Source organism: Oculina patagonica, chromosome 10 (genome assembly GCF_052425735.1).
Source record: "Oculina patagonica isolate OP01 chromosome 10, crgOcupat, whole genome shotgun sequence".
NCBI lineage: Eukaryota > Metazoa > Cnidaria > Anthozoa > Scleractinia > Oculinidae > Oculina > Oculina patagonica.
In genome coordinates, this window is record NC_135767.1 from 11,158,448 (window position 1) to 11,177,887 (window position 19,440).

The following is a 19,440-nucleotide window of genomic DNA, read 5'->3' on the forward strand; positions in this document are numbered from 1 at the left end:
CATGATTGACCTTTTTCCATAGTTATGGGGCTCCGCACCGCGGCACTTCGAGACTGCTGGGGAGCTCTGCTAAGAAGACACAAGGGAGGCTTATATGAAGAACATTTGTCCCTGCTTGGAGGGATAGACCCTCTGATCCCCTGAGCGATAGTTTATTTTAGAAAAAAAAAAATGTTTATCTCCGCAATCTAAGAAGAAGATCACGCTTTCTATGGTTTTACCGTTCTTTACCGGCACAATAAACCAAGGCGCGAGGTTGGGAAACACGAGAAAAGCTTGTTAATCACGAGCCAATCGTATTTTGTAGTCGAGTAAAGTGCTGCTATACCGGGAAACAGGAAAGATACGGTAAATTACTGGTACCAGTACATAGGTTTTTGACCAATCAGATCGCGCGTAGTATCTCCGTTATTTATATAGCAGTGTAAAACTCATTTACAGGCAAGCACTGTTTATTTGCGTATAAAGCAAAAAACAACAACAACAACAACAACAACAACTTTGTGCTACAGAGTCATAAACACAGCTTAATGTCGTACACGCTAATAAATGCTACCAGTGTTGTTTGCTTAGCAAGATAGATTGAGATGGATAGATCTAAAAAAATCTTGGATTATAAGTAAAAAACAACTTTGTGCTAGAAAGTCGTACACAACTAAATGCGGTACACTCTACTAGATGCTGAGCAATGCTGTCCACTTAGCCACTAAAAACAGCCAGATATACGAGCGTAGCCAGCAGGATCAGGTAGCCTGGTGCGGCTCTGTTACCACTTGACTCAATTACGGCGCACTCAGCTTCAGGTTTGTAGGGCGTGTCGATCACTGGCTTGGACTTTGTCTTACCATCAACACCCTACGAAATGAGGAAAAATACCAGTGACAATCATTTATGTTGCCTGTGTTTTACGCCAAAAAGTAGTGAACTAATTCGGAGGTCGTAAACAATGCCGGAAAATATTCGGAAGTCCAACTCGCACTAGATCGCGAATCGAATTCGTAATCTGATCTGAAGGTCCATAACTGTAGCCTGAGAACTTCAAGAACGAAATAACAGAAATCCACCTATAAAACGCTCGACGTAAATTAAGCCAGTTGGAGAAATGTTTCATTCTTTATATGCTGTCTATAAACCTGGCAATATAACTATTTACCTACTAGAAGATGGTTTTCCATGTTCTATAAGAAAATAATGCACGCTTGAGGTCTATAAAAGCTGCTAGTGGATGCCCGAGCCGTCAGGCGAGGGCATTCAGCTGCTTTTCTAGACCTCAAAAGTGCATTATTTCCTGATAGGACATAAGAAAACCATCTTCTAGTGGGTTTAGAATATAGCATTAAAAAGAGCAGAGAACTTACAAGACTCGCGGCCGCTCACGGCATTTACCAACGCACGCAACATTGGTAAAAGTGAAAGTTTAGTTTATTCTTTTCTTTGGCAGCTTCTTTATAAATAAACCAAGATACCATTTCATTCATATTTCCTATTTATATAATCCTTTCTCCAACTACCAAAAGATTCTCACAAAGCCGAAAAATCTAGTTGAAATATTTACGCATTCAAGTTTGGTTAAGCCTACTTCAATTTCATTCAAATGAAAAATTTTCATGCGTTCATTTCGCAGCAAGTTTTTCAAATTCGCCTCTTAATTTTGATTTAAAAAGAACAAAAGTGGAGTGTTCTGTCTTCAGATTGTGGCTAAAAAAAGGTTTCTTACCTCAAAGCGTTTCTAGAGTCCGGCTTGTTTTGCTAAATAATTTCCAATCAATTTCGGGCAGTTCACGGCAAAATAGTGGTGTATACAACTCCAAAGAAAAACAACAAATTTCAACGATTTTTTCTTCATCTGTCACTTTCTTTGGCACTGAATTACTTCCATTTAAGCAGGTAAAACGTTTCTGATAAAAACTTGCTGCTTTAAAGCATCATTTAAACAACAAAACAGGAGAATAGAGGCAAAGTCGTTCAGCGAAATTCGACAAACAATTCGCACATCCGGGGTACCGGGCTTCTATAGTTTTCAGCTATGTTCTATTAAAAATAATGCCCGCTAGAATTCCATCGCGCGTATACAGCGGCTATATTCTAAAGCCTTATACAACTATAACAACTTTTTCCAGGACCCTTTAGGCGCTATCTTAACAACAATACACGAACGACTCAAGGTTATTACCTGTATCGGTGTATGAGCACGGCCATAGCAGTTCGTAAACACTTCGTTGGAGTCCCGGTAAGCTTCCTTTAGCCCTGTGTTCACTGCATCAGTCCACCAACTGAGTTTACTTGTATCATCACCTTTTCTATACCAAGCAGAGAAACCAAACAAGAATCACGTGTTAACTTAAAGAAAGTTATTTATACTAAGATAAAGGTGTGATAATGAATAAATTAAGATAAAAATAACTGTTCACCTGTTCATATTCATTAATGAGAACAATGTCCGTTCAAGCCTAAACAAATACCTTCGCGCGAATTGAGTCCGACTGAGTGTTAAGGCTCGGTTTCTTCATGCGAATCCACAACATTTCGTGGTTCGAGCAATCGAACTTTCCCTGACATTTCTTTAAGATCTTAAAATTGTTGGTCAGGTCACCAACTTTATCAATTCGGTGTTCATTTTGAAGGTGTTTTCCAATGGCTGAATCGGTGTTCCTCAATGCGCTTATAAAGGTGACGGCTTGAGATATAATGTACTTTGAACACTTAGATTAGAACATCGTATCGTGTCTAGATCGCTTGTATTACCGTAGAAGTCGAATCGTGAGATTAAAGTATGGAACGTGTAAACTGACTTTATCGCCGTGTTAATCCTTATCGTTTTGGACGTAACCTTAACCGTGGATGAGGGGGGGTCACTGAGTATATTCTTGAGTTATTGGAATTTAAAGCTAAAATTAATGATGTATAAACAGGTTTTACTGTTGTTATGGTAACCATTAATGTCAAAAAATGATCAAAACTTGACGACTCATGATTGGGCATTTGTAAACCATTACTGTACTGTAACAATGCTATGTGGTGGTGTTTGAAAGTGTTGTGATAAAACGGCCTCCGTGATGGTGTTAACCAGAATCCTAGCAGTCCTCAGGAAGGCCGTTTTTCAACAGTGTTAGTCATCGTACAGGCACAGCGGGTTTTTTGTGATGACAGCAAACGGCATTACAAACTCTTCGCTCTAATGATATTTTTTTTTCAACTTTAGTCACTTGCAAATATTTATGTTTTTTTTTGACGTTATTTAAAATCAGTAAAAAAATCCACTCAGACTTACTTGTAAAAAGCCTTAACCCATGCCTGGTATGCCGGCCACTCAGTTGACTCACAATAGGTCAAGTTGACTTTGGGATAGTACATGAGAAATGACAGGCACATCTCGTCGTATGTTGAGAGTCCGCCCTAAAATAACAAATGGCACGCGATGCATGCAGAAGCGATGGCGTTTCACAAGGGGTCTTACATAATTTTGAGGAAAAACCTAAAGTAAATAAAAGTAGCTGACACCTTGTGTGTGAAAAAAAACTGTTATCCAACTGCAGCTTACATTTTTTAAACATAAGAAGCTTGTTAGGGATTGTATAGCTGTTATGAATTCACAGACCAAGGATGCAAATAACACATTTTCTTCGTAGATTTTCTCAATTGAACAACAGTAATATTTTATTTTATATTTTTATACTTTTTTTAGATTTCCCTATGTTGTCTCAACAAATATTGCGTTATACTGTAGTGTGATATCACGGATAAACGACATACGATACGCGCGAGCAAGCTTTTAGGCTGCGAGAAAGGTCAAACGGTCTCTTGCTCACAGTGTCCCTTTGTATTATAAGAATTAAAAATTTCTGTCAACTAAATCTAATAGACCCCATCATGTATAATTAGTCTCTTTCGTTTATACATTGTAGTGTTTCATTCTAACTGCACGGAAGTATTTTGCTTTTGTGTTTACGCGGCGATTTCTTGTTAAGTTAAACTTGATTTTCTGTTCGATCGGGCCAAACAGACAAACCGAACCGTTCGTTCGATGGCATAAAGCGATGTCACGCCATCGCTTAATAAAAAGGAAAACAGATAGTCTTCCTTCAATTTATATGATACAAAGATCGGAAGGGTTTTATGGAACTTCTTTCAATATATACTTGCCCCTGCAAGGTGCGAACTGTTTATTTAAAACTAAGAAGGTTAACGAAAAAGCCTGTGATTTTGGAAAATGCTTGCATAGCCTGAATAACTTGCCTAAAATCCTGTAATGCGTGAGCAATACAGCTCAGAGTGGTTATTGCACTACCCTTCGGATCAAATAGTCCTGGTTCGAGCCGGGCAGTCATGGTTTTGAATGCGGAATACAACATTTTATTCTCACAGGGCCGCTCTCTACCCTTTCCAGGTGTTTCAATGCAGAATTAAAAGCTGGCGATAACCCGGGATGGTCTGCATACATCAAATCAGGGGAGGGGGGGTTGTGGTCTAGAAACACTTCTAGTCTTTTGATACTACGAATTCTGGAGGTTAAAACGCCCCAGATGGGCCTCTAGGCACGAATGAAGGACATGCTCTACATTTCAGTATCGTACAAAGGGACTGTGTCACGGCTGAGTTAAGTTTATTTTATTACGTTTTGCCAAATACTCGCTTTGAAACTTTACTTCTATGGATCTAAATGACAAAACCCCAGCTTCAGAAGAACCAAATGTGTCTCCCGGGTGTTATAATTTAAAGTTACAAGCAAACAAGATTAACTTTGAAAACTGTTCAGCCCAACAGTATTTCAAAAACCCTATCGCAATCCGTTTTTATCTTCTTCACTTTTGACCATCCGTACCTTATTTTGTATTTGCTGTGTTATTGAAATGTTCCTTCACTGTTTCAAGCGGTTATTTTTATTTATCACCGAATTTAATGACCATACCCAATGACTAAATTGGGCTAAAATCCGTGACACAGTCCCTTTAATCCGTTTTGCATGATTACTAACCTCCCTGTTATCATTTCTATAATTACTTTGTGTTGCTGTTTTCACCTACCTCTGTACCTGTTGTGCGATCCTCTGTGTTATAGATACAAACGTTAATCATGGAATCACCCTGCGGGAAAAATACCCATGAGATGAACAATAACTGGCATAATTCACGAGCGCTCGATATCTGAGAGAGAGCTATGGTCGATGAAAAAAAGAGACCATGACAAGGACGCAATTTTTTTATGCATCGCAAGGCAATTCTAAGATCTCGAGAGAAACAGTCGCCAGATACGTAAAATCCTTTTGCGTAAATATTCGAGGCTGTTGAGTTTTGTTTTTTTTAAAAAAAAGCTTGTTTATTTATACGAATTGATTAATTCTGAAATAAATTGCTGCACTACCGGAAAATGCGTTAGAAACTACACTTTTTACCGAAGCAACGTGAACTTCTTTCCTCAAGGAATGGTATTCCTGCAAACAGAAATCAGAAGTAAAAGTAAGTGAAAAGATTTAAAATAGCCATTGTAGTACAAAAAAACGTTTACTAAATATCCGCTAAAAGTAATTCCAAGTCTGCATGAGCAGGGTTGTTAGGATTTAAAAATCTAGAGAACAAACGGTAAAGCCTAAAAAATGAAGAAATATTAAAACATTTACCTGGAAGTTGAAGTCATAATGGTCATCTCGAGCTATTTCAGGAAGCTCCACACCACCTCTAACATGACGAAGCCAGGTTTTGCGACCTTGACAAACGAGAAAAGGGAAGTTAGAGAGTTGGCCAACGAGAATATGTAGGTGCCGTTACAGAAAAAAATAAATGAAGGTGGGTAGATAACAGGGGTAGGTAACAGGTGAGTAAGATAGAAAGATGTTCTTTGGTTGGTTGGTTGGGTAGGTAGGTAGGTAGGTGGTTGGTTGGTTGGTTGGTTGGTTGGTTGGTCGGTTGTCTGGTTGGTTAGTTCGTTGGTTGGTTGGTTAGTTAGTTAGTTAGTTAGTTAGTTAGTTAGTTAGTTAGTTAGTTAGTTAGTTAGTTAGTTAGTTAGTTAGTTAGTTAGTTAGTTAGTTAGTTAGCTAGTTGGGGAGGTAGGTAGGTAGATAGGTAGATAGAAAGGTAGGTAGGGGTAGATAGGTAGGTAGGTAGGTAGGTAGGTAGGTAGGTAGATGGATACCTACCTACTTGCGTACGTACGTAGGTACGTAAGTAGGTAAGTAGCCAGGCTGGTAGGTAGGTAGGGAGGTAGGTAGGTAGGTAGGTAGGTAGGTAGAAAGGTAGGTACGTAGGTAAGTAGCCGAGCAGCTTAATTAATAGGTACTTTACTATATTTGCTTACTTCTTTTTCGATCTTCCTGGCCAAAAGCTTACAGCAAATTCACGTTGGTAAGGAATTGCAACGTAATTTCTACAAACATGCAGCAAGGTCTGTGTACACCATCGTCAACTGATTTCGACAAAGAATTGGATTCGTTTTTTTACAAAAAAAATTCGTCACACACACGCTCGGCCTAACTAACTGCAAAATTCAGCAGTAAGATGAGTAAACGGTAGCAAACAAGCTTAGTCATATTTTGTAGAAGTGCGTCTGCTGAGTATATAATTACTAGTGTTTTCATCGTTTTTGTGAAACGTAAGCCTAAAAAGGCATTTGAATTCGCTGTGGCAAAAGAGGAAGCTCCAAAAACGGCATTCGAACGAGCGTGGGGCAAAAAATAAACAAACTCTTAATCGATAGATTTTTTCATTTTCTCGCAAACATAGATAATTTTTAACAAAAGTGATCCTTTAAAAAAGGTAGGGGTCACCGACCATTTAAAATAGCAAACGGGAAGCGAAGTTAACGCAACAGCTACCCAGCCTATATGTGTTTAGAAAGTTTCCTCAGCGCGCGCTCGATGCATGGCGAGGCGTAACGTTGCGACGTGAATGAGGACGTGAATTACGTGTAAGGATGCGCATAAACAATTAGCTCGAACGTCCTTTGAACTAGAAGCTGCAAAATGGAGCGAGGTTTAGCCTGTGTACAGCCTTTCCCTATTTCGTTTACCGGAAAACGCGCAGGCTTGCAAAGGTATCGGTTTTCACATAACGGGGGATAACCAAGCCGAAGCTCAGAATAACTGTGTTATCTGCCCAACCATTAAACTTTAGAAGAAGACAAAACTACTCGGTCTTTATATTTCTTTGTATTATAATCACCGTCGTCTAATAGTTGTAGAAGGTTCGTAAGGAAATATCATTTTATCCACTGTTTTTGTTTTGTACCTGCCAGATGAGTGTGCAAAAATATAGCAAAGACATTGATTCCTCCTTTAGGTAGACTAGAATCCTTAAGTCCCTAAAGGTCAGAAAAAAAGATTAACACAAAAGCTTATATAAACAATGTTATCCTTCAGACACTTAACCAACAAAACTAACTTAGTGACTTCCCCCATGCATACCAAACGACCACCCCCACCCCACCGCGTCACTTACTCTGACTCTCTGACAAACAAAAGACGTTATCAAACGCAGGAAAGTTTTAAAAAAGTCGGAAGTTGTTGGGCGCCATCTTCCATAAAATAAACGTGTTGGTATTTACTCTAAAACTCTCAAGATCTTCTGTGCAATTTTCGGTATAAGTTGAATATCATCGACAATCATCAGAAAGTCGGGCAAACAAAAAGAGATATATTAACACCCCAATGAACTAATTAGATCTATTTAAGAAAGACTTTCAGCAAATTTCAAATATCGGCCGGCAGAAATTGGAAAATCGATTTCCCTCATATTTTGCCCACAAATAGCCTTTAGCTAGCCTTGAAATTTGATGTAGTTGTTTTCGTCTCGAAGCGCTGTAAATCCGTGAAAAACTAGAAAAAGGAATTTCGCCCACAAGATCGCCGAAAATGGCCGAATTCAAAGCTAAAAGTTGGCAACCTAAGTTTTAACTTAGTTCGCGTGCAAAGAAGAACCTGAATTTTTGAATACGTTTTCTTGAACGGCAAGGTATTCAGCTTCTAAAATTAGGTAATAACTTGACTTGAGCGTCATTCGAGAATTATTTACTAATTTTGTAAAAATACCGATATCTACTGATGGGGAAATCCTTTATTTAGGGATAAAATTCAGAATGTTTTTTCGCCATGTGCCATAACTCCAAATTTCTTCAAACTTTGGCTGTGGAAGCCTTTTATGCTATTGTAACTTATGTATGAAAATCAGCTTGGGTTCTCTTTCGAGAGATTTTTAAGGCGCATCTGAAATAACCGAATTTTAACGAAATAACATCAGCAAACGTTAAACAGCGGACTGTTGCCGTGTTTTGGCGCCAAGCGGTCTTGTCAAAAAAGGCTTATTTAAGCTGACAGTTGTGTTACGAGTTCTTAGTACTCATAAGCCAATATCTTGTTTCCTAAATACAGGTAGAATAAACTCGATTTAAGCGCCAAAGTAACAATATTTAACTGGAACAAGCTGAATGAATTTCTCGAGTGTGAGACATATCTTGACGAGTTGTCGATTTCATGTCGCAAGACGAAAATAGAAACTAATTTGTATTGTGGGCCCACTGCAATTAATGCATTTAAAGTAACACAATACCGAAATAAAGATTTTCCAAATCAAATGTTAAGTAAAAACTAAGGTCTTCCGTAAACACCTCAAGTAATAAATGGTATAAAATTTTTAGTTTTGTGTGACATAGCGAAAATTAAAGAACAATGTAAGAAATGATCAATTTACAAACTGAACTGTTCGACACATATTTAAGAACGAAGCGAAATTAAACTAAACTATATCTTTGCGTGTTTTTTTGTTCAGTAGACCGCGCGTTTTTGATGGTCAATGGAAAGAGTTAACCGGCAGAAAAAATTAAAATTAGGAGATATGCCCTTTTTAAAAATTTTAAAACCAAAGTCAGATGCAACAGAGCGCCGTTTGAAACAAGCCAAGCCCATTCCTACCCCCCCCCCCCCCCCCCCCGTCACTGAGGTGGGCGCATACCCCTACTCAATCTTCCCAAATTATTTCAACAACTGTGTGTCTATAAACGATTGGTAAATACTAGGTAGTTTAGACGATCCTGCTTCATGGCGCTTTTGGGGGGTAATTCTTTAGACGTCGGAGAGCAGAACATGTATGCTTTGAAGTCTCCGATGCCACCATTTCAAATACGATCTTACAGGTTGTGGACCTTTCCTAGTAGCGTTTGGGAAGAGAAGTTTCGTAAAAAGATGGGAGGGGGTAGGGGGAGCTTGCCCCAATTTTTTGTTGGGGGAGGGGGAATACAGTCCCCTGCTCCGTCACCTATGAAATTGGTACTGCAGTAAATTCATCCCTTACTGAAATGTACATGTTTACGTCGGTAATTAGTAATGCAAATTGTTGGTGGTTTCAGGTCAGAATTTAAAAAGATCAGAGCCATAATCGAATTTGAAACGATCAGGGGCCATAATCGATGGCTCCTGAAAAAAAAAATTATTTCGTACCTGATTTGAAATAAAATTCGTTCTGTCTCCAGCATCGACGTTCTTAAAAAAATTAAAGGTTCTTATATAAAGAAAGCGAGTATATATTCTTCCTGGCCTTGAACAATGTTGGTCACAGTTACTTCTGGCAGGAACAATTCTTCGAAAAAGAAACCAAGAGATCCACGTATTGCTTCTTTCGTTTCACCTTAATATGACTGGTGTCGATTTCAAAGTGATTGCAGATTTCTTTTAGCATTTGAATAGCAAAAGAAGACAGCTTCGAGGAACGGACGAGTTCACATAGGTTATAGCAGTCATAAACTATTGGATGCTCCAGCGATACTTCCTGCATGACTGTATTGGTCAACTCTTGAAGGGCACTCTCCCTCTCTGCGTTGTCCACTTTCTCATCACTAACATCTGCTACATCTTGCCGGCGTCGCTTAGCAGCCAGGCGACTAAAAAAGCTTGCTATCTGCTTGGAAGTCAGAAACTCGGCGCTTGTAAAGAGACGATTCCCTTCACAGTCCCTGGCTGTCATCATGGCTCTTGCAACAGAGTCTGGATCCTCTTTTCGCCCTGATGTCTCTCCAAGATCGAATTTCTTTGTCAAGTAATCTCTCTGACTAGTATTGAATCTAGTTCTTTTAACTTGCGACGACCGCAATGCCCAGCCCATGGGAAGAGACACGCTTCCTGTCGGTCGTGGTTTAGGTACTTCTGTTGGAATGTTTGGGACGATACCAGATTGCACTTCAAGTCTCTCTGAATAACCAGTAATGGCTCTGTCAAGAAGACTCTCGTTTTCAATAGCGCGGTGATGTTTGCCGCAATCAAGGTGCCGCTGAAGTGAGGAGAAACGCTGATAACGTTTAATACATCCTTCTTCAGGACAGGAAAAGAGACTTACATTTGATTCATCAGAAGAGGATTCGTCAGAGCTTGGTGAATCGCTTGGGGCCGGCGTGTCAGCCTGTTTCGAAGGGATCTTTGGTTTCTTAGATTGAATTGTTGTAAAGTTCGCTTTTTGTCCGTTAGTGACGCTGTCAACTGCTGATAGCCCTGGAACTTCCGTATTTGGCTGGAAGTCGAGATTGTCCCACTGAATCAATTTCCCAGGAACAATTTTATAGGCCCTCCATACAATCAGCCCTTCGTCGGTGTACTCTATGTTTGAAATAGCGCTGACACCTTCCAACATGATAGCTGAGAATGTCTCGGGCTCAGGGGGTCCTGAAACGGTAACGTTAACCGATGGTAATCCACCCGCTGAGAGAATGGCATCCTTCATTTCCTCTGCGCTTTCAATGTTGTCCCTGAATTGAGATAAATCTTCATATGGGACTTAATGCCGGCTGCTTTCCTATCACACGCTCCTTTGCCTGCTTGCGAATCGCAAAAATCCAGCCTCTTGATAGAAACGTCATGTTGTTGGCTGATTAGTTTTGCTCCCACTATGGTTGTGCCACAGTGGTAGCAGCCTGCGTTGTCTTGCCAGTAATAGGTCCTCTTAACTTGAGGCTGAGCTTCTTTGACCTGTCTTAGCACATCTGACATGACGGAGAGCACTGTACAGCCATCCTGGTTGCAACTCCTGAATACATTTACGAACGTCATCATCTGGAGGCTCTGGTCGTCGCCTCTCCTGATGGCTACAGTTATGTGCCACGAAATACCACGTTTTGCGTACCAATCGGTCTGGCTTTCTCTAAATTTGCGGGGTAGAAATTTCATAGCCCAATTTTGGACTAAAACAATGGACGTACTGTCGAGTGCATCCAGTTGGCTTAGCCTTGCTTCTTCTTGATTTACTGACCGCAGCAGATGCGCTTTCCAGTTCACAATGTCTTTCCGAGCTTTTCTCATCACGAAACAAAGCTCTTCTTTTACATCACTAGAAGCCAGCTTCTCTATTGCAGCCTCCATTTCGTCCATAGTTTTAGTAAGATCATCGCAATTGTCACAGCTGGTGTTGTGCTCATGTGAACACTGGGACTGGTAATCACGGTCTTTAGGGTCGTTGAGTGCGTAGACTCTGCGGTGTTCAGCGACATCCGAGCTCGCCGAGACATGAACCTGCGAATTGAAGCATACAAAACTAAAGCCCCGGCTAAACGATAAAACATTTTCGTCCAACATCATGTTGGAAGAGCATGTTTGACCGTTTAGCCGCCTCTCTCAATATTGCATTTAAATGGTTTCCCCTGTTTGATCCAGATCAAACATTTTCATCCAACGTTTTGCTTCACGCGCAAATGTTTGACCGTTTAGCCACCTTTGCAAACAAAGCAAGTCAGAGCGGGAAAAAGCAACCAATCAGAAACCGAAACTCTGTGACGTCGCGCCATAATTTCAGCGGTAATATGCACAAAGCTCTCTTTGGTAGATGTTTAATCAAACATTGTTTGCTCGTTTAGCCACTCCATGTTGTGTGCCACGAACACGATGTTGGACGAAAATGTTTGATCGTTTAGCCGAGGCTTAAGGTCGCGGGGGACACCTTAGGCTCATCATTATGCATTTATTTAAAGCGTATGCACGAGGTGCAACGATTGACATCGACAACTTTACGAGATATTTATGAATGGACAAAAAAATGGGCGCGTGCGTGTGATTTGTAAAACATCCCTGTTTCTTTGATATTTTAACCAATTTAAAACAACACTTAGCGATATACGTTTATATAGATTGTAGGAAGTCTTTGAGCTTATTTTCATTTAAATTTGAATATTTCTCCAGCTCATATTAATCACAAAATATTTGTCATAAACAATCGTGCCCTTTTTAAAAACGCATTGTTCTCACCATAAAAGCGTGGAATATAATTACCATAATTACATCTCTCCTTGGCAAAATGATCGTATTTAGGTCGGGACATCTTCGGAAATCTCAAAGTTTGGACTTTTCCGACAATTTTGTGGTAGAGAATACAGCGCGGATACAGAACTTCATTACTTGCCACTGCAGATAGGTAAACTATGAATACTGTAGTGTGTCATAACAAAGGCGGAATTTTAAAAGAGCGCTTTTAGAAAGAGGTAGAAGACATTAAATTCAAATTTGCGCACTTAAACCACCATAACTTGCTGGCAAACTTTAAATTAAAAAATCCGCTTCTGTTATGACACTCTTGAGGTATTGACTGATTAGCTTTTGACAAGAACACAGTGTGCTGTCTCCTACTCGTTCCGCAAACTCTGCCACAAAAGCATGTTTTTCCCAATTTGGCACTAACGAGGCTATAACATCGCCGTTAAATGCAATCTTTCAAATTAAAGATGACATTCACAATCGGCAATCGCATCTTCCTCGTGCATTTATTTCCTTCGTTTTAAAATCAGTTTTGGCTTTTTGTTATTGTAAAAAACAAATTGACATCAGTTTTTTATGTGTCTGTCCTGTTATTGATGATTTTTAAAGTTTGTTGTAGATCCACTCGCCGCAACACTTTGACAATGTTATGACACAATTTGTCATCAATAACAGGACAAACGCAGAAAAAACTGATGTCAATTTGTTAACTCGAAACAAAAGTAGGTTAGAGCGTGTACATGACAAGAACAACTAATTTGATATTTCACTTTCTCGTTCCATGTTTTGTTTCCACGGTTGCCATAAAGTACACCGATTGTTTGATTCCCAGATTTTAAGCTAAGATCTATTATAAACTACATCTTTCAACATCCAGGGAAAAATATGGAGTTGAAAAGTAATGTAAGCTTCTACTTCAGTTTGTAGAAAACAGACAGATCAAGGAAAATGGGTACACTTACCTTGTAATCAGTCTTTAGGTAACGCTTGCATTTCTTTAGATGTTCTTTCTGTTCTTTTGCCCACGACATCCCCATATTCATCTCTCCCAAACGGTCAGCAACACCTCCAAGGATATCAAAGGCTTCCGCACCAGCTGAACTAATGTAATCTATTCCCTGTAACGACTTCCGGGTGGAAGCAGGGCACACTTCAAGAATACGTAGAAGAGTACTGCGACTCATAGGAGTAAAGCCACTCTCTTTAGAATAGGCTTGGTATTGCTGAACAATGCGCTCAGGTATCATATTTCGTACCACGTTTGGTATTTTGATTACCTCTTTCGTCGATAGTGTGACCACCTTTTCTCCAAACGGAAGATCTTGTATGATATGAGGACTAGTAATAAATTCCAGAAAATGTGCCAGCTTGTCTTCTGGAACCACCATTCTTGTTCGTGAACTTGGCGGCGGAACTGGCGCACCTCGTCCGTGGAGGAGAATATGCTGTCTAGCCACCGTGAAACGATATCTGGTTAATCCAGGTATCCACTCTTGAATCTTTGCAAAACTAGCTTTGTCGGCCATGATGGAGAGAATCAGTCTGCGAGTATCCCATTGATCCGCATTGTTATAGCAAGTTGCAAGGGCTTCCAAGAGTGAATCATCTGTAGTTGCAGAACGCCTCTCAGCATCTACTTTAAACAACCGTTTCGTTTCTTGAGATTCGGAGAGTGCGTGCCATAACTGACTTGGCTCCTCTGGTGCTACTTCACTTAAAACAGCTGAAACGGCTTCCCTAGCTTTACGCACATGCTGTCGTTTTGTCCGCTCACTAGCTTCATCCCACGGTGTTCGCAGTGTATACCTGATAGGGCTGACATCTCTACTTTCCAAAAAGGTGTTCAAAAGCGCTAAGGAATTAGGGGCGTTTACGACCGTCGATGTGGAAACGTTTTCCGTCAAATTCCATGTATCATCATACGACGCATCTAACTGTATAGAAAGGATACTTTCAGAGGCGTCTTTCTCGATATCGTCACGATGCAATTGGAAAGGAGTACTTGCTGCAACAGGAGCTTGACTTCTTGGTCCCGACTGAAAGGAAATAATAATTATACTAGCGACGCAAGCACAAGCGTAAGCATAACAGCACTTGTTTCACTGTGAAAACGGCTTCAAAGCAAGCAAAAGCTCAAGCGCATTAAATTTTTATGCTTGTGCTTGTACTTGCGGCAAGCACAAGCACAAAGACCATTTTTTTCCTTTTCGCGTGCTTGTGCTTGTGCTTGCGCTTGTGCTTATGCTTGCGTCGAAGCCGTTTTCACTATGAAATAAGAGCTGTTATGCTTGCGCTTGTGCTTGCGTCGCTAGTGAAAACCAGGATTTAAGGTGCGTAAATTTATCATGAAACATACATTAGAGCAGATAGCCCAAAAGTGTGACCATTTTTAATGAGTTAACATTCGTTCGTGCAGTTATTATCCAATCAGAAGCCGAGGACAGCTTTCCGTTGACGTCTGATTGGATTATATATGTACGGAAGAACGAGAATGATGTTTGAAATTTACGTTCCCTCAAGGTAAACAACTCACATGCAAAGATTGATTGCAAATCTATGGGCAGTTCAAGATAATTTGGAGCAAGAAAACAAAAAGAAAATAAAGCTGGGAACGTCAAACGGGAAAAACAGTTGTGTTTCTGAAATTTTAGGCAACAGAGATCGCAAAAAAACCCGGCAAAATATTCTCAGGGTAAAGTGGAATCCCCAGTATGGTGCCACGCCTTTTTTTATCTCAAAATCTAATTTCCCTGTGAGTAAACAACCAATAGACAGAGGTTTTATTGAAATTCTGTAAGCAGTTGTATTTCTTTTTCAAATGGGCTTACTTCCGGGGAGGGCTTACATACGATGGGGGGAGGGGAGGCGAGGTTATTTTTGAATGGATTTTTGCAATGCATTTGCGTTCCTATTGGGAAGTGATTCCGTACGTTCTCTTTTTGGGGTATACAATACCAGAAGGCAAAGCTTTTTAAATATAACACTTTAAAACCCCAAACAGTTCGTTTAGTCGTTTAGTGGGGTGGGGGCATTTTTTGTTATAACTAACAAAACAACCTCCACAGCAGCAGCCTACAATCCGAAAAATTGTACTTTCTCGGCTTTAAATCGAGAGCGCTTATTATCTGAAAGGTTCTTGCGTCAGGTTTTTAGGGAACTTATTTCTTGGAGGGAGGGGCTTTCCTGGGAGAGGGGGGGGGGGGTGGGGGCTTTCGGATTTTACACTAGTAGTATCTTGTCTAGAATTGGTTTACACTGTTAACCACGCTCAGTACAAAATAGGTAAAACGGGCTCAGTATTAGAGACTCACGATGATAAGATTCTCCATGGGGACGAGCACTTCTGTTTTGTCACTAAGCTCTTCAGCAAGTGCCTCTCTGCTTTCTGTTGTAGATTTTGCTTCACAATCGAGTTTTGAAAGTAAAATACGACAGTTACGACAAACACCTAAAACAAATAAAAATTCACATCAATATTAACATTGAATGGGACATTGTCATCAGGTGTTTGTTTTTCCCGTGTGATAAGAAGAACTACTTTTGACAACAAAGTCACGTGACCAGGCTGGCATATCCCTCGGAGTATGAATCTTTTGTTTACGAAAATGATCTTTAGTTTGTAAAGGAAATTGCTACTTGTTTAATAGCAATGTATGTTCATTGTAATCTGTACAAACCTGATCCGACGGAAACAAATACACCTGTCCTCTGATGTATCATCTTTGCTCCCCGTTTTCCAAGGCCTCTCTCTGCTTTAGGCCATCTTCTATCTTCGCTATGGCCCGATAATTTCTCAGGAACCTGGCATCGCTGAGATCCACGGCGCCATCCAGTTCCCAAGGAAGATCGGTGGTAGGGACAAATAGTGAACTGACCAATGTTTTCAGGAAAGGTAAAAACTGCTGCTCTGGCAAGAATCAAATCAACCTCTGTTTCGACATCTGAGATCCCCCATGTAGACTTATGTCCCGCTATTTCTCGAGTACAGTATAACAACGGAATAACTTCTGTCTTCTTCGCCTTATCTCTTCGCTCGTAGGTGCAGGAATCTCCGACAATAGCGCTAAAAGAACACTTCGCTTCCATACAGAAATAATGATAAAAAACACGTTTCCTTCAAACTCGCATTCTAAGCGTTTCCCGCGCTAGTATCAAGGTTTTCTAATTTGTAAACGTCAATCAAGATCATTATCAACGACCAAATGTAAAAAGTACGCCAAAGTATCCAGAGTGATGTGTTTTACGTATCGTGTTTTAAAGGTAAGCATTTTATTAGCATCTTATCTGCCAAATACATTAAATAATCTTGCCATCCTTTTGAACAGTGTTCGTTCACGAAGCAGTTTTACACATACTGTTTACATTACGGCGACAAGGAATCTACAGAAATCACGAAATGCCGACCACAAAATTAATTACCGACGTACGGGTAAAATAAATATTTCTTCTATTGATGACAGTGTTTTATCCAAGAATGAATTTTTTTGGCCATGATATTTTAATTTCAAGAACCAATTTATATCTTAAGAACGGAGACATGTTTGTAAAGGAATTTCAAAAGATATATTGGATGTTTCAACAAGCCCGCTGAAATGAACAACCAGCAACCATTGTTTACATTTGCTGATAATTTCGTTAAAATTTGGTTAATTCAGCGGCGCCTCGAAAATCTCTCGAAAGAGAACCCAAGCTGAATTTTATACATAATTTATAACAGCATAAAAGGGTTTCACAGCCGAAGTTTGAAGAAATTTGGAGTTAAGGCACATGGCGAAAAAAAATTCTGAACTTTATCAATAAATTAGGGATTTTCCCATAAGTAAATAATGGTAGTTTTACAAAATTTGTAATTAATTCTCGAATGACGCTCAAGTCAAGTTATTACCTATTTTTAGAAGCTGAATACCTTGCCTTTTAAGAAAACGTATCCAAAAATTCAAGTATTTCTTTGCACGCGAACTAAATTAAAACTTAGTTTGCCAAATTTTAGCTTTGTATTCGGCCATTTTTGGCGATCTTGTGGGCGAAATTCCTTTTTCTTATTTTTCACGGATGTAAAGCGCTTTGAGACGAAAAAAACTACATCAAATTTCAAGGCTAGCTCAAGGCTATTTGTGGGCAAAAAAATGAGGGAAATCGATTTTTCCAATTTCTGCTGCTAAATCAATTTTTTGATTGAAATCTGCTGAAAGTCGTTCTTAACAATTATTCGCCGAAGGCAAAGTGATTATTGTTGAATAATCACTGAGCCTGAGGCGAAAATTTGTTTTAGTATAGTTTTCAGAGGTGAATATCAAGAACTGCAAAATAACAATAGAAAACACGAAAACAACAAACACAAGTGTTCACTTGCATACGTGTAAACCAGTTTAATTCATCGATTGAAATCGTAATTTACACTCAAGATTAAGCAATAAAACGGAACAAAACAAACGCAACGAAAAAGATAGATATCTGTTACCTTTGTTTTATCGTTGGTGACTTCTGAGCAATTGTGTGAATCCTCTCGAAATGACTAGCTCCGGTGAGAAGAGAGCTAAATAATGTTTTGGCAGTACTAGTCGGTTTGACTGAGTTCCTAATGGCAGCGTGCGATCTCCAAAACCACCATGTTTACGATCAATTCTAATGACTTGAAAACCATCTCTTAAAAAAATTTTCGGTCCAAAAGCCTTGATAGATAATTTGTAAACTTCCCAATGTTTTAAATATCCAGGACTTGGAGAAACTTCGTTCAAATGAGGGAAATTTTCACTCAGGAAATGCCGCCATGTTCACTAGCTTGAATGGCAAAGGTGGCATGGCTTAATAGCCATGCCTTGAGATACTTTATTCACCGCTTAGCGAGGTGCATATGGTGTCATAATCCGGGCTTCTCCACCAATCAAAATGTCCCATTCTTGAATTCACCTCTGGGAATTATACTAATTGGCAATTACTCCATGAGCGCGCGTTGGATATGAGATGACAGATAACCGACGAGGCGCGTAACGCCGAGTTGCCTATAACAATCTCCTATACAACAAGCACGATTGAAATAATTGTTTTATTAAAAAACGCCCAAAGAATTGCAATAATCGGGCTCCCCGGTTGCTCTCGTTGATGCGTATACCTACTACATTTGTGGCCAATGGAATATGAGCTCATATACCATTGCCTGTTAACCAATCAAAACTCAGGACTTGCAATATACCATTACTAGTTTTTAATAAAATCTGATATTCTAATTGATCAAAATTTAAGCACATACCTCCCTTGTACAGTCCTTTGTGCAGTAGCCGGCGATTTTCCAGTCTGTCTGTTTTGGTGGGATTAACATGGCATCGTTAACACCCGCTCCAACCATAAGCACTCCTGCATCATATTTCCTTAACTGTTTGGTGTAGAAAAACTTCAAACCGGAACTGTCAATCATCCCTTAAAAACAATTTAAAGGTAACAAGCACAGCTTTATACTTATATTTCCAACAATAATATTTTGTCGTTTTTGTTTAATTTAAGATTTTTTTTTTATTGAAGACAACAAAATTATTTACAAAAAGAAAAATTAAGCATTACATAAGATAAACTAGATATGTCCAAGGCTTTCTTATCGAGTTGGGGCCACACGTGTAGATTTTGAGGATAAAGCCAACAATTTCCAGTCCCCACTCAAGCACTCGCTCGTCTATTGTTCAAATGTCGCATATGATGGTCGTACCTGTCGCAACAGTCGTAGGGAGAAAACGGTTTCTGAATATTTAACAAAAGAGTTAAGAAGGGAATGAAAGAATGAATGAAATACTTTATTATAGTGTCAGTGAAGTATTTAGCTTTTAAAAAAACTAATTGGGGACACTATTTACATTAAAATATATCTAAGCTACATAAAGTTAAAAGTATTTACACTTAAATTCTAAGAATAAATATAGATTACTTCATAGAAAGTGCGCCGTACGGATTTATATTCACGAGTTGCAAAACTTTGGGAAAACGAACGAGTGAGCGTAGCGAACGAGTGAGTTTTCCAAAGTTTTGCAACGAGTGAATATAAATCCGTACAAAGCACTTTCTATGCTGTAATTTGTTTATTATATATATAACGAGAATTCAACCATTGAACACTTTACGCCGATTTTTCCAGTTTAAACCTTTGACATATACAACAGCTGCAGTTAACGGCGCGAGAAAACAAAGCTGCAAATGCACATAGCTTTACAAGCGAATTCGCTATTTCAATAATA

At 39.4% G+C, this 19,440-nt stretch overlaps 1 protein-coding gene across 1 annotated transcript in view; it reads right to left on the reverse strand.

Annotated features, from left to right (window-relative positions):
- Positions 1–440: 440 nt before the first annotated feature.
- The window catches only part of LOC144628489 (DBH-like monooxygenase protein 1), a 28,913-nt gene continuing 9,913 nt past the window's right edge, over positions 441–19,440 (reverse strand). Inside the window, exons 7-14 of the mRNA XM_078486597.1 lie at positions 18,468–18,634; positions 7,221–7,293; positions 5,618–5,703; positions 5,393–5,431; positions 5,025–5,084; positions 3,272–3,396; positions 2,174–2,300; positions 441–855 (exon numbers count right to left, since the gene is read on the reverse strand). Of these exons, the coding sequence (XP_078342723.1) occupies positions 700–855; positions 2,174–2,300; positions 3,272–3,396; positions 5,025–5,084; positions 5,393–5,431; positions 5,618–5,703; positions 7,221–7,293; positions 18,468–18,634 (833 nt within the window). The 3' untranslated portion in view covers positions 441–699. The remainder of the gene's footprint in view (positions 856–2,173; positions 2,301–3,271; positions 3,397–5,024; positions 5,085–5,392; positions 5,432–5,617; positions 5,704–7,220; positions 7,294–18,467; positions 18,635–19,440) is intronic.